General features: G+C 37.1%; 1 protein-coding gene across 4 annotated transcripts in view; it reads left to right on the top strand.

Annotated features, from left to right (window-relative positions):
- Positions 1 to 7,307: 7,307 nt before the first annotated feature.
- The window catches only part of garnl3 (GTPase activating Rap/RanGAP domain like 3), a 62,814-nt gene continuing 54,877 nt past the window's right edge, over positions 7,308 to 15,244 (top strand). For all 4 annotated transcript variants that reach the window (XM_016515603.1, XM_016515599.1, XM_016515601.1 and 1 more), the window contains exon 1: positions 7,308 to 7,431. In XM_016515603.1, the coding sequence (XP_016371089.1) occupies positions 7,331 to 7,431 (101 nt within the window). In that variant the 5' untranslated portion in view covers positions 7,308 to 7,330. The remainder of the gene's footprint in view (positions 7,432 to 15,244) is intronic.

The raw sequence follows: 15,244 nt of genomic DNA, 5'->3' as shown, positions 1-15,244 counted from the left end.
ATACTTTACTGTACTTACTAATGTATATACATGGTAAATATGTAGTACTTACGGACAAGTGAGTACAAAAAGGCACATCCTTACCGTATCCGTATATGGTAACTAATAAGACACATAACTAATGATATGTACATGGTAAATGTATAGCACCTACGGAAAAAATTTGGAATTATGTGGTAACAAACAAGACACATACTGTACTTGGTATATACGGTACGCTTGGTAAGTCCTAACCTTACCTAATAAAAAGAGGACTATTTTTCAATTGCTTGTGTAGGACTGTTAATGCTAAATTGCTCTCCACAACAGTAGGAGTATTCTAATTTGTTGAGATAGTGAGTTGGTGGGTTTTTGTTAAATGTGAGCCAAAATCATCACAATTAAAAGAACCAAAGACTTAAACTACTTCAGTCTGTGTGCATTGAATTTATTTATTACACGAGTTTCACAATTTGAGTTGAATTACTGAAATAAATGAACTTTTCCACGACATTCTAATTTATTGAGATGCACCTGTATGTGTGTGTGTATATACAGTTAGGTCCATATATATTTGAACGCAGGCACAATTTTTATTATTTTAGCTGTTGACCAAAACATATTCAAGTTACAGTTATATAATGAATATTGTCTTAAAGTGCACACTCTGTGCTTTAATTTGAGGGTATTCTCGTCACAACTGGAGGAAAGGTTAAGGAATTACAGTTCTTTAATATGTACCTCCCCCCTTTTTCAAGGGACCATAAGTAATTAGACAGTTGGCTCAAAAGCCATTTCATGGACAGATATTGGATAATGGCTATTCCTTCATTATTTCTACATCAATTAAGCAGGTAAAAGGTCTGGAGTTGGTTCTAAGTGTGCCATTTGCATTTGGAAGCTGTTGCTGTGAACCCACATCATGTGGTCAAAGGAGCTCTCCATGCAGGTGAAACAGACAATTGTTAGGCTTTACAGGCAAAACAAATCCATCAAAGAGATAGCAGGAACATTAGGAGTGGCCAAATCAACAGTTTGGTACATTCTGATAAAAAAAACTGGTGAGCTCAGCAACATAAAAAGGCATGGACGTCCACGGAGGACAACAGCGGTAGATGATCAGAGGATCTTCTCCATGGTAAAGAAAAACCCTTTCACAACATCCAGCCAAGCGAAGAACACTCTCCAGGAGGTAGACGTGTCACAAGTCTACAATCAAGTGAAGACTTCACGAGAGCAAATACAGAGGGTTCACCACAAGGTGCCTAGAGGACGCAGTGTCTCGTTCCCTACTCAGGGAACCATGGTTACACAAGTAACCTGAGACGATTCGTTTGAAGTAAGGGGAAAATCCAAAAACCTTTTATTTAGGCTAGGCCTATTTGTTACAACGCGGGTATGTCTTATTCGTTCTGTTAATAAAAGTTTTATGATTAATAGCTACTTTGTCATTGTATTGCTGATGTTGTGTGTGGGATATATATATTTTATTTCATTAAGAGTAATACTGAATCAACCTTAAGCATTAATTTTGTTCCAAGAATAGGTAAGATCTAACGTTAAAGATCAAAATAAGCGCTGCAGTTGCGAGAATGCGAGATTGGTTGCTGCTGAGGTAAATAGACGCTCTCGATCTTTCTCTGCTGTATCTTTGCAATGGTTGTAAAAATGGTCGTTAATTCTTGATTTGGATACGGCACAGACATGTTAATGTTACAGGTAATAATATGATCAAAAAGTCATGGCAACAAACGACTTCCTAAGTCAGTTTAAGTTGAAACGACTTTCACAATCAATTTGATTCAACTTAATTCATGTTTTACTGTTGCTTATTGTCATTGTAGGCTTAGGCAAATTTTTTCTATGAATTTGAATGAATATACAAATTAATAAAATGAGTTTTATTTATTTTTTGTTACAAAATTTTCATTTATTTATTTTTAACACCGCACCCCTAATTTTTTCTTGGGCTACATGACAGTGTACCCTCAGCACCCCTACTTCCGTGGTAATGCTTATAAACATAAAAAAATTATGAATAGGCCTATACTTATTTGTGCCATTTACTTCTAGATAAATGTACCTCTGCTTGTTGTCCTGTTCCCATATTAATTGACATAAAAGATGTGTTAAATGTATAGTGTTAAATGTATAATCTTTTCCCACATTAAATTGGTTATTGTTTGTAGCATGTCAAGGCTCATTGCCCCCATTTATTCATGAAAACGTCTCCTTCAGCTCTAATTGCATGAATTCATTAGATTTATCCTTCCTCAATCAAAATGAATGACTGTTTCATTCACATTCATGTATTCTCATTCAGTAATAATCTCCTAATGAAGTACTCAGTAAAACCAGCTCTTTATAGGGCCTTTGCAGGGCCCATAGTGGCCAGCTGGATGGGTCAAGTGCACCAAATGTGCTTACGGTTGCTATGGAAGTATTCTTAAAGAGGTCACCTTAGAGATGGAAGGAAGGAATGGAGACGTGATAAAAAAAAGAAAGTTCTGGTTAATGAAACTCATGCAAATGGTACTGTCAGGAGTGGGTGTGAAGAGGAGAGTGGGAGAGAGAAAAAGAGGGAACGAGAGTGTGTGTGAATCTCGATTTATTGAGAGTCTAATTAATTTAGTAGCTCTCATCTTTCCTCCAGATGCCCCAGGGACACAATGTACCCTGTGTGTGTATTCATATGTGTGTTTGTGAACGCATGTGTTTTTGGTTCAAGGATTAACCTTAAGACTGTCAGAGCAGAAATGCACCCTGGGTGGACCATCAAAACACAAGCATCCCATGTCAGCGGAAAAAAAATCACTTTGGACAGTGTGTGTGTGTGCTTGATCTGTAAGAAAATGCATATGTGCCATTGAGTGTTTATGGAAGTGTAGGGGAACACAGAGACTATTTCTTGAATTTACGCAGACAGGGAGCTTAACACTAATGTACAATTCCACATTCCAGCTGGACCTACATGACTCATTTAGCACTGACTCAACAAGAACACTACACTTCACAATAAAGAAATTATTATTATGGTATTTATCCAAGGAAATATTGGTATTATGGTCTATAATGAAGTAAATGATGAAGTCGTCAGTCGTGGCCTAATGGATAGAGAGTCGGACTTGTAACCCGAAGGTTGCGGGTTCGATTTTCAGGTCCAGCAGGAATTGTCGGTGGGGGGAGTGAATGTACAGCGCTCTCTTTCACCCACAACACCATGACTGAGGTGAGACCCTTGAGCAGAGCCGGATTTACCTCTTATTGTGACATAGGCAAAACAAATTTTTGGCCCCCCCCTTCCTTATCAATATATAATATTAGCACCCCAGCAAACAAAAATATTTCATAATCATAATCAGTGGAAACCGTTACAGTGTTTTCTATCACAATAAGTGCTTATGTTCAGTGTTATTGACGTTTCTTTTGGTAAATATTATCAGTCAATAAAGATCGAATGTAGTTCTTTCTTTGAGAATGGAGAACCGTTCCATTAATAGGCTCCGGCGTCGTGACTCGTGGCCTTACCACTTTGGGAGTGCATTATTTCTCTAATAATTTTAATGGCCTGGAGTCACAACCACCTCAAGACCATTGTTCAGATGATTTATTTCAAGACATCATGTTTCCGTCCTGAAATCTCGTGTTGCAAATTCCAAAATGTCATTTTAGAGCTAATAACAGACTTGCGCTATTGATATGCAGGCTAATGCAGTTATTAGAGAGAGAGAGACAGATTAAGCGCATGTGAATACCTGCGTCTGTGCGTCTCTTAGCAGCAGCATCTACTAATAGCGAATCTTTTAGTTTAACTGCTTCAAGAACCTCGTTACTAAGAAATGTCATGTAGCTTTTCAGCTGTGAAACTATTTTATTGATAAATTTGCGGGGCAGCGCTGACAACGAGTTTCTGTCCGCATCTCCGTGTGTGTGCGTCTGAGAATGAGAACGTGAGAAAGAAAGCGCAGTTTCCGTAGCTGCATAAAAAGGTGGAAACCATGGAAATAGTTTGTCATTTTTACCCTATTGGTTGTTATATTTGTCTTCTGGGGTTTTGGTTCTTTACTGTTGTAAATTGCCCATAGTTGAAAAAAATATATTATATATATCTCTCTTTTGTATATAATATATATACAAAAATATATATTGGACGAGCGAGCATAGGCACGTGCCTAGAATGCCTATGCATAAATCCGGCCCTGCCCTTGAGCAAGGCACTAAACCCCCAACTGCTCCCCAGCGCCGCAGCATTGGCTGCCCACTGCTCCGGTGTGTGTTCACTGCTGTGTGTGCACTTGGATGGGTTAAATGCAGAGCACAAATTCCGAGTATGGGTCACCATACTTGGCCACACGTCATGTCACTTTCACTTTCACTATAATAGCCTACCTGGAGAAAGATCTGCTAGCATTCCCATTTACCTCAGTGGCTGTTAAAGGGTGCTGGAAGTATGTGATTTGACATCCATCTTTGCTCATGGGACCACAAAACGTGTCAACCAAAATGTTTATCAAACTTTTTTGAAAGAAGTCTCTTATGCTTTTTAAGACTGTGATTAGTTGATTAAAAATAGAGTAAAACCAGCAATATTGTGAAATATTACAATTTTTCCACCAAGTTTTCTATTTTAACACATTTTAAAACCACCTTGTGATGGCAAAGCTGAACTTTCAGCAGCTATTGCTCCAGTCTTCGGTGTCACACAATTCTTCAGAAATCATTCTAATATGCTGATTTGGTTCAAGAATTTCAGTTTTGAATGGCTCTCAATAGACAAAGATGCTTTTTTGAAACAGATGGTGTAGTTACAACATATACCAGCAGGGGTCATACTAACCAGTCAAACCTTGACCCCTTGTATTCTTGAAAAAAATCAGCCAGGTCATTCATGAAACCTGTGCAGAATGAGTCTTTATGTAAATAGTTTGTAATGCTTGTGTAAACAATTCCATGCCGCAATTCATGTAAGAATGGCTTTACAGACAACTTACACAGAAATTCCCATAATGTTTAAATCTTGATTCTATGGTCTCTATTCTTCCTGTCAAAACATTGTTAATGGCCTTTTTACCCATTACAGTTAATTATGATCTCAAAATCTCCATGTTTCAATGGCTTCCATTTATCAGAGTCACACGTTATCAGCTGATCAGAGCTTCCCCAATTATCCATTGGCGTATCCAGGGCAACCCTCTGTCAAATATATGGAGGATGGTTTTTTTTGTATACCAGCCTCCCCCATCCCTTTGACAGCCATTATAAAAAGAACACCACTGATTGTGGAAAGAATAACAGCATATAAGTTTGATCAAGATACACTAATATCATTGTGATACAACTAAGAAACCTGATTGAATACAAATGATGCAATCAGTTGTGCAATAACAACAATATTACTTTGCATATTCACATCCACAATCATCTGCCTCAATGATTTAGCACACACATATCTTTTGTCTACTCACAGTGTTGCACATTAGACAAGTCTGCCTGACAATAACCAAGATCTTATTTTCTTTCTCTTATTTCGTCTTATCCTGCTGTCTCAGAAAATCAACATGCTGCCTCCCAGCCAAGTTCTACACACACATACAAACACACACAAACCACACGTTCTCCTTCAGTGAGTGAAATGTACACAGTATTACCATCTGGACAACAAAGAATCCTTACAAGGCGAGGCTGGACACCATCTCCCTCTTACAAAATATGCATAGCACAAATAGGCATGTCATTGACTTTTATCAGTTTTTAATAATTCACTTTGATTGGCTGAGCTGTTGTCAAGTAAAAATAATAATAATAATCTGACAGCATAAATGTCTTTGCCATTACTCTACTGACTAACACGTCTATGCCAAATAAATCAAGGGCAGCTGGTTTGCTTAAAATCTCTCGCTCAATGTCTCTGCGTATCTGTTTATCTGTGCGTTCGTCTCTCTCTCCAAGTGAGAGTCAAAACCAACAAAGCTTTATTGACATGACTGTAATCATTACAGTATTGCTAAGGCATTCAAGTACTTACATAGTACAGGAGAATAAAATAAAGTTGGTTAAAGTATATAACAATAAACAAATTAATGTGTTCATGACGCATACTGTATGTTGAGAAGTCGTATATACAGTATGCTTACATAAAACACACTCAGATGGAAACAAACACATATACACCTTCAGAGCAAATCAAAATGACCTCAGTCATGACTCTTACTGCCTGCCACTAGACAAACATGAATCATGCTCAGATAGTTCTTCCAGTAACCCTTCAAGAATTACTGTAACACAAACACTCACACACAGGCAATGTAAAAATTAAGTTAAACAGTGGTTGATGTCAACAACAAAAGATACAGAACCCCACCCCCCTTAGAAGTTGATAATCTTATTTATTTTGCTGTGTTACTGTAACTATGAAAGATTATGTGATTGCACAGTATTTGCATTTAGCATCACTTTTTTTCCTGCAATATGTGACCCAATCAGAACAGACATTCCAGCCATTTTTGGGTTCTGATCCATTAGAGAACATCTGCTCTATTTGGCTATTAGTCTTTTGTGAATCCTTATGGCTTGTGCTTGTGCATGTGTGTGTTATTATTGTAATGTTCATACACACACACACACACACACACATTTGTTTCACACTTACTGTAGGTATCAGTGTCTGCCTGCTGTTATAAACTTATGTGTGATGCCTTGAGGATTGGCTCCCTGAGTAAATTCTTTAGAATAGAGTGTAGTCTATGACACAATAGCAATAGATAAAGAAATTAATTCATTAAAGAAAAACAGTGTCTTATCAATAATTAGGCTATATTGTTCTCGCCGGGAAAAAATGTTCGCCACCAGAAAAATGACAGCGCAAATGAATGCTCGTTCATTTAAGAGAGTCGCCGCCCCACAAAAATTCATGTCTTTTCTTCCATTCTTCTGGGTAGACATTAGGACCGCGCAGACTCAACGGCTGGAGCGATATATTACTCCAGTATACTTGCCCTAAACAACGGGGAACGGGGGGTCGACCCGGAGATTATCCAGCCGACGACTTTTTGCACTTCTGATCCAAAGGAACCGGTGTGAATGGAGTTTACGAATCCCTTCTTTAACACAAAGCACATCTTGTCCACTTAAATCATACCTTCTCTGGCTGCAGAAAGCGTGTGGTTCACTTTTTTGCTTTTCCAGTGGAGGAGGACCCACTGTTGATCTTATATACCACTCTCTCTTTGTGCGCCCGCCCGGTTCTCCATTCGCCAGACGCGGAGCAGAGCCGCATCACCATCATTATCAGCGCTCGCGCTGCCTCTGTCTCTCTGCAGTCGGGACCCGTGTGCCCTGCTATCCCACCACCATGAATTCGGATATTAACATGTACTTGGGGCGAGAGAACTCGGGGATCATGCGAAAGAGAGCGCTGTTACTCAGGAAAGGCTGCAGCTTCGAAATAACGAGGTGAGTTGATATAAGGGGAAGGGGGTTCTTGTGGGGAGTGGGCATTTTCAGAACACCGCATCATCCGTTTACCGGATGGTTGGGTTGTAAATGATAACAGCAGTGTTTATGGCATCTGAGATAAGCATGTTTTACTCAAGTGTGTGGGTTTGGACGAGCTTTCAGAGGGATTTGGCATGGACCAGCAGCATATTAAAGGGTCTTAAGGCTGTCGCTAGGGATCTCAGAGTCAACATAGCTTTATTGGCATGATTGTCAGCATATATTGCCAGAGCATATTCAGCACTCAAAGTATTGAAATAGGCAGAAAATAGAATGAAATAGAAAATACACAATACAGATAATACAGAAAATAAACTATATATATAGTCTTAGAGGGGAATCTAAAGTTAGTCCTAGTTCATTGAGCACTGAGACATCAGCCTCCAACGGCAATAACTCATTTTTTCCATCGGGATTCCCTGTGAACAGTTGAGAGGGGATCCAGGTTTTCTGCAAAACAGGAGGTGTACTCAGACAGCTATATTTTATTATTGACAATGGTTCCTTCCTATAAATGCGTACCTCAAGTATCGACCCGTTGTTCTCGTATTTGCAAGAAGATTGTGTTTTCAGTGTCCCATTTCTCTCAGTGAAAGTGTAAGGATATAATGATAGCAGTGTTAAAGCTCATGCTCGGTAATGGCAGTGCATCAGTGTCAGACACACCAACACAAACAAGGTGGTTTAGTACATGAGCTGTAGTGTGTCTGTGTGTCAGAATACATAGAAAGAGAGGGAGCAAGATAGAGGTCACACCCCATTTTGGCCTATCGCCTATGTTGGGACCATCATGGTGTAGACTGCAGTGTTATGCTGAGACAATACTTTATGCACAGTACATTATGTAAGCATATTTCTACTGAATCTTAGGTAATTTTGAAATGAGAGACCCTGTATGTACAGTAACCTAATGGAAGACTGTCAATCTGTGCTGTAGTGGTGGAGATTTTTCAGAGAACCTTTCTGCAGGTCACTTAACTATACCAGTAGATGGTAACAAGCGCATGGTTTTACAAGTAAATCATTGAATCATTCAAGCCAAACAGATTACTTCATGTCACTGATTCATTCAGGAACAAAACAAGTGACTGCCTTTTGAATAAGTCATTGAATCATTTACTGAACTGAGTTGTTTAACAACACTGATTCATTCATGAACTAAACAAGTGACTGGCTGCATCTGACTATGCATACTTCACTACTATATTGTAGTACCCAGATGACCTACTACGTCCATTCTGAATTACACCGTGAGAAAGGATTTGTATAAGTTGACGCCGAGAGGTTACATGACTGACATGACGAATGTAGTACATCCAGATTACATTCATACTAAACACATTCATACTATATAGAACACATTTTTTTAACAGTTACAAAGTACTTATTCAAAAGTAATTACTCAGAGGTTATGTGATTTCAGACGCAGCCACTAAAATGATCATATTATTAACTTGAACCATTACTGCATAAAAGCAGTATCACACAAGCAAGAGTGCTGTTGGTCTGAATATCGCCACAGCTGTGATTATTTGAAGCACTCACCGGTAATTATACAGAAACATGAAGTCTGTGTGACCAAAAATGGCTTAATATCTTTGATGGGCTTCATGGAATGTACATTATTTCAACAAAAGTTCCACAAATCCTTTCCCATATAAACCACAAATTACACACTTCCCAAACAAGCAACAAATTACTCCTGCGGACAGACTTATTGTGCTCAGACAAGGGCATTGATGAGGAAGAGAATGCATCAGCCTCTAACGATGTGTAAGTGTGAGGCCCACAGCTTTCATTTCATTCCTCCGTAATGTTTTATCATGAAGACATTTTTCTCAAGTGGCAGAGGATAACTTGATCATTGAGTTGTTTTGAAGGCCACACACAAACACACATGCACAGTATTGTACGTCTATTTACATAGAAGGTCTGGTGAAATGCTGTGAAATTGTGAAAGGCTGTTTACGAAACATTGCTGTCCATTATAGAGTTCTAGTGCTATGTCTGTAACAGCTGTTCTATTTTGCTTATTTGCTTCCTTTTTTCCTTCTGTAGTGAACTCTCTTCTTTAATTACAATGTCCTTCTTTCTCTCTCTCTTACTTACAGGGTCCTCTCTGTGCTCTTTCATGCACCATTTATTTTGCTCTCTCTTATCTACTTTTTTTTGTAGCCTCTCTGTCAGGAATTAGTTGTAAACGCCTCTAAAGGGTACTTTAATTTCCTTCACATTATAAATCATTCAACACTCAAAGATACCTGTTGTTTATTCTTGTCTTTTTCAGTCTTTCAAAAAAGACTAGTTAAACAAAATATAATATTATAAAAAAAAAAATTAAAGTGTAAGAAAATCAATGATAGTATCAACTCCAGATTCCCACTTACTATTACTAAATAATAATGAAATATATTTAATAACAACAGATAATCAAATACCATATTTCAAAGCAGACACACTGTAAAATATACAATAATAGATCCCAATAATGTGAGCATACAGAGAGTATAGCAGAGCGTTATATAGCCATTTCTTCCTTTTAACTAGAGGAAATGAGCATGAATGTATTCTTGTGGTTTTGACAGTTGGTTTTGTGTTACCTGCTTCCTTTGTATCGTCGCCATGAAAAGGCAGCAATAATAGTGGACTGCCCACATTCTCCACAGGAAAATACTTCAAAGGATCACTGTTAAAATAGTTAAACACAAACCTCCACAGGCACAAATACACCTTATACGTAACTTTAACAAAAAATAAATAAATAATTAAAATTATATACTTAATAATGTATTATATTAATGGTAACATTAAATAATTTATAAGATATAGATACCGTAGATAGAAAGATAGATATGAATAATTATAATGTTTAATATTAATTTATTTATAAATAAAGTTTATTTAATTTTTAATTTATAAATGCAATGCATTTCTAAATAAAAAAGTGTTTGTGCATGTGGAGGTTTGTGTTTAACTTTTGTGTTAGTGTATAATTTCTAAAATCCTGAATGTCAGAAAATCTGAAAAAATAAAATAAAATACAAAGAATAATCATATAATAAATGTAAGATTTATGCTAAATGTATGCCTTGTTTTTTTGTTTTGCCTGTGCTTCTGAATTTTAGCATTCATTGCTAATAAATATAATTCTGAATCTAAAGTTTTTTTCTAAACAAGTTATCAAGCACAAGCCTGCCTCCCCCCTGCATACTGTAGTTATTTCTCTGATTGCGAGAATGATGAACTTAGAAATGAGAGTGAGAAAGTTCATGGCACCGTTTAGAGTGTTAGGGTGGAGATGACACTCCGTGACTCATACTGAGTTCATAAGTGTATTCACGAGTGTAAATGTGTTTATACTGAGCAGCTGAACACAAACTCATCCAGTAACCTGAGCATGTGCCTGTATAGTATCTCACGAATCTCATTTGAATCATTTGCATTGTGCCTGTGAAGAGACTATTAGAGAGAAGAATGAACTGTTTTTGCTATTTTCAGCCATCTTTCTCTTCTTCTTCTTTCTCTTTCTCTCTTTGGCTTGTGTGCAGTTAGCCCTGCAGTTTGTACCAATCTGATAATACTAGCACTACAGCTAACACTAATCACTCTCAGCTGTGCGGTCTGCATGTGCACGAGCACAGCCTCTTCATTTGCAGAGAAAAATAGACGGAAATCAAGCGGAGGAATAAAAGAAAGAGTCTCGCTCTGATTACAGCCCTATGTAAACTTTCATTCCGCGCCCACATATGCTTCCATTTAAGGTTTAAAGACGCATACCTACACATTAGTGTTTTTCACTCCAGGAAGCCTCACTAGGAAAGTCTCTCTTCCCTTTATAGCAACCCTGGAACACACCCAGTGTAGGATGGATGGAGCTTTTTGGAGTTTAGCCTTTGGCCAGACCACTGTTTAAAATACTGGTGGTTGCTCTCCACCACAAGGGCATTCACACTGGGTGTGTGTAGCGTAAATTTGGTGGTGTGGGTTGCATAGATTTGTGTTAGGATGGCAAGGGATCTTTGAATTGGTTAACACTGGTTAAGATTTTCTATCAAAAAAAAAAAAAAGAGTAAAAGGTATAAAAATTGTAGTTACTGGATGATTGGAGCAAAATGGCATACTTCCCACTGACATGCTGTTATATGTAAATAGGCCTATTTCATTTGACTGAACAGAGATGTAAATGAAATATTTTTCACACAAGTAAAGATAATGACCCTTTCTGGTATTATATTTATATATTATTTAACAACAAACTGATGTTTGTCTATGTGTTTACTGTAATGTAATTGCTGTATTGCAGTTTTCTAATAAAAAAACTCTGAATATTACAATGCTGATATCTTATAGCGAGGCCAGGGGTGCTCAGTCCTGCTTCTAAAGATCTACTGATCTGTAGAGTTTGCATCCAACCCTGATCAAACACACCTGAACCAGATTATCAAGGTTATGGGGTACATTAAAAAATACAGACAGGTGTGTTACAGCAGGACTGGAACTGAACTGCTTGAGCTTTTCTGAGCTAGACTATATGATGTTTTTACAGCTTGCCCCACCTGGTGGTTAGTGACCACCAGTTGTAAGATTTTATAAGTAATATAGCAACGTTTTGATATTATATATACAAATATTTAATATAGTCACATGATCTTTTAAAAATATTCAGATACATAGTTTTAAAGCTCTGCTAACGGAGTAATTCAGTATTTGCAGTTTTAGACACAGAGTATACACGTTTTTATTTTTGTTGGGAAAACTTGATTTATTGTACATTTACAATAATTATTTACAATAATTAATTTAACCATTAAGCAAAAAGTGAGATGGGCATTGATAGATTGGCTTTTATAGCATCCACTTCAGCTGTGCAGCATATTTTGGGTTTTTTAGAGAATTAGGCAAAGTTTTTGGCTGCATCGCATGTTTTGATCTGCACATCTGAGACATATTACAGTGTCGTTTGGCCATGCATGCTCACAGACACGTGAAAATAGTCTCATTTTGAAGAAAACAACCTAAATAATTAGCTGATGTAGCGTTTGAGGCTAGTAGCTACACATGCAAGTAGTGATCGGAGCAGGAATATGACTCATGTGTTTGCTTGTTCAGAGGAGTCATTTCCATCTTTGTGATTCTTTTGATAATTATGTTAATGTAAAGTGTTTGATCGGTGAAATAAACTGCATATTCATATTCTGGAGAGTGAGAGCTTTCATTAGATATGTGACTCGTCTATGTCTGGTGAGTTTGTGTGATATAAATATGAAATTGAATATTAGAATATGATTTTCTCAAGGGGGGGGTAGTTGCGGGGGGGTCGAATTCAGACCTTATTATGTTCTTTCATGTAACATAAATGCAAAAGTGATGGGGTTGTTACGAAAGCTGAGGTTCTAAGCTTTTAAAAGATACCATATATGTCTAGTTTTGTGCTCCACAACTTATAGATTTTTTAAAATAATTATGATGATGCAATATTGGAACCACATGTGGGTCCGCTAGAGGGCGCAGAGTTCAAGTGGTTAAAAAAAAAAAAAAAGTGTACTAAGTGTAGCTGCTTTAATTATTCTACAATATTTTCTGGAAGTCTTATGTATGCCCTAGTAAAACAAAATGCCATAATTTATTTAAAATACATTTATTTCATACTAAGTATACTTCAAAACATTAACATGTGTATTGGCATATTACGTAAGACTTACTGATATAGAATTATAATTTAACTTTGTTTGGAGTATTTCATTATTGCACAATGCACATTTCTTAATATTATGCCTAAAATGTTTTAATATAACTATTAATATAAGGATTGTATGGTCTCTCTGTAATATCAATCTTTAAATGCAAGATATTTAAGGTGTACCTAAAGTATACTTGCACTAGTTCCACTTTAGCACAATCAGATATACTTCAGCATATCTTTAGTTGGACCTCAGCACTACTTTCACACAATTAATGTGCATTAAGTACAAAATTAGTTGTTCTAATTTAGCAGACTTACGTATACCAGTTTATTATACCAAAGGTACAATTGCAGGGCATTTTTATTAAGCACATAAATATGTAAATGTCATTGTAGTATACTTAGCACAAAATAGATGTATTTCAAATACATTTTTGTATATTTTTTTCACTAGGGTGTACAATACTATTCCTTTTTAATTTATTGGCTGGTCACTCACAATACATCTGAGCTTGCTGCTGTTGGATCAGTTATTTCCTTGACTGTTATTAATTGAATTATATGCTTTTTTAAATGCAACTAATTAAAGGACATTTGTAGATCAAGGTGAACTACCAACTGTATCTGGTTCTGCAGTAGACAAAAGTCCCCACTAGAGGACACTGCGGTTAAATAAATTAAACACATTGGACTTTAAGATGAAGGAACCAGGTAACAAATTTTGGTCGCCATGATTTTGCCAAGACATGTTCCTGGATCAACATCTTTTGATGATCCTGGATCAACATTATTGTCCAAAAATATAGACTTAACCCAATCCCTACACCTAAACCTAACCTTAGCCATAATTTATTCCTAAAATCAGAGGGAAATGATAGCTGATTAACAAGGGTGTAGAAGCACCTAACCCTGATTTTAAGCCTAAAACAGAAATTTCCTGAAAAGTTATATCTCAATTCTGATTTGTTGATTGGAATGTTGTTCCAGGATCAACAAGGATGCTGATCCAGGTACCATATGACACCCGTTGAGGCGCAATACGAATGTTAATAGGAAGTTTTGCTGTTGAGCTGCCAATCGATTCAGCCTGTAGTATTCCCTAAAGGGCATGGAACATAGGTTTAATATGGTTAGCGTTACATTTCGCTCATCCAACTGCATTCTTATTCTTACATTCTACATATATATAAATAAACAGCCTGAAGATAAAATGAGAGACATTGCATTTGGTAATCACACTGATCATCAGAATGCATTAGTAATATGTATGTATGTATGAATGCATTATGTATGTATGAATTTATTTATTTATGCATACATGCATGCTTTGGTACATTCTTTTTTCCTTAGGTAGAGTTTAGCCCTAACCTCTATCCTCAGTCTGATCTGCTTTAAAATGCCAGAAGCTCACAGTCTAGACTCTGCAAATGTCGCCCTGTCAGACACACACCATGAGGAATTGACCCCACTCTTTATCATAATCAAAGGATTTAGCCTTTGTGCCACAGCTGGCCAGAGTCAGATGTGTATTTAGATGCGTGTGCATGTTTGTCAGAATCGTGATTTGTCAGATCATCTACATCCAGGTTTGAATGGGCAAAGGTTGATGTCCTGTCTGGTCAGAATTGCTCTTTTCTTGTCCTCGTATTTTACAGATCTGACAGGCCTAATCGCTGTTCTGTGTTCAATTATTAAATTCTTCTGTTTCACTGGAAGTCGTAATGGCTACTGTCTCAAACTCTCATGAGATTTTAACAAAAACAAAAGTCAGTCTTAATACAGCTTTAACACATTATTTAAAGGGGTCATATGATGCTGCTAAAAAGAACATTATTTTGTGTATTTGGTGTAATGAAATGTGTTTATGCGGTTTAAGGTTCAAAAAACACATTATTTTCCACATACTGTACATTATTGTTTCTCCTCTATGCCCCGCCTTTCTGAAACGCGTCGATTTTTACAAACCTCATTGGTCTGAAAAGCGAGGTATGCTCTGATTGGCCAGCTATCCAGTGCGTTATGATTGGCCGAATACCTCAAGCGTGAGACGGAAATGTTACGCCACTTACCATACTGTGATGCCCTGTC

Source organism: Sinocyclocheilus rhinocerous, unplaced genomic scaffold (assembly GCF_001515625.1).
Source record: "Sinocyclocheilus rhinocerous isolate Xijiao unplaced genomic scaffold, SAMN03320098_v1.1 scaffold2071, whole genome shotgun sequence".
Taxonomy (NCBI): Eukaryota; Metazoa; Chordata; class Actinopteri; order Cypriniformes; family Cyprinidae; genus Sinocyclocheilus; species Sinocyclocheilus rhinocerous.
Note: the sequence above shows the minus strand (reverse complement) of the source record. Positions and strands in the feature narration are given on the sequence as shown.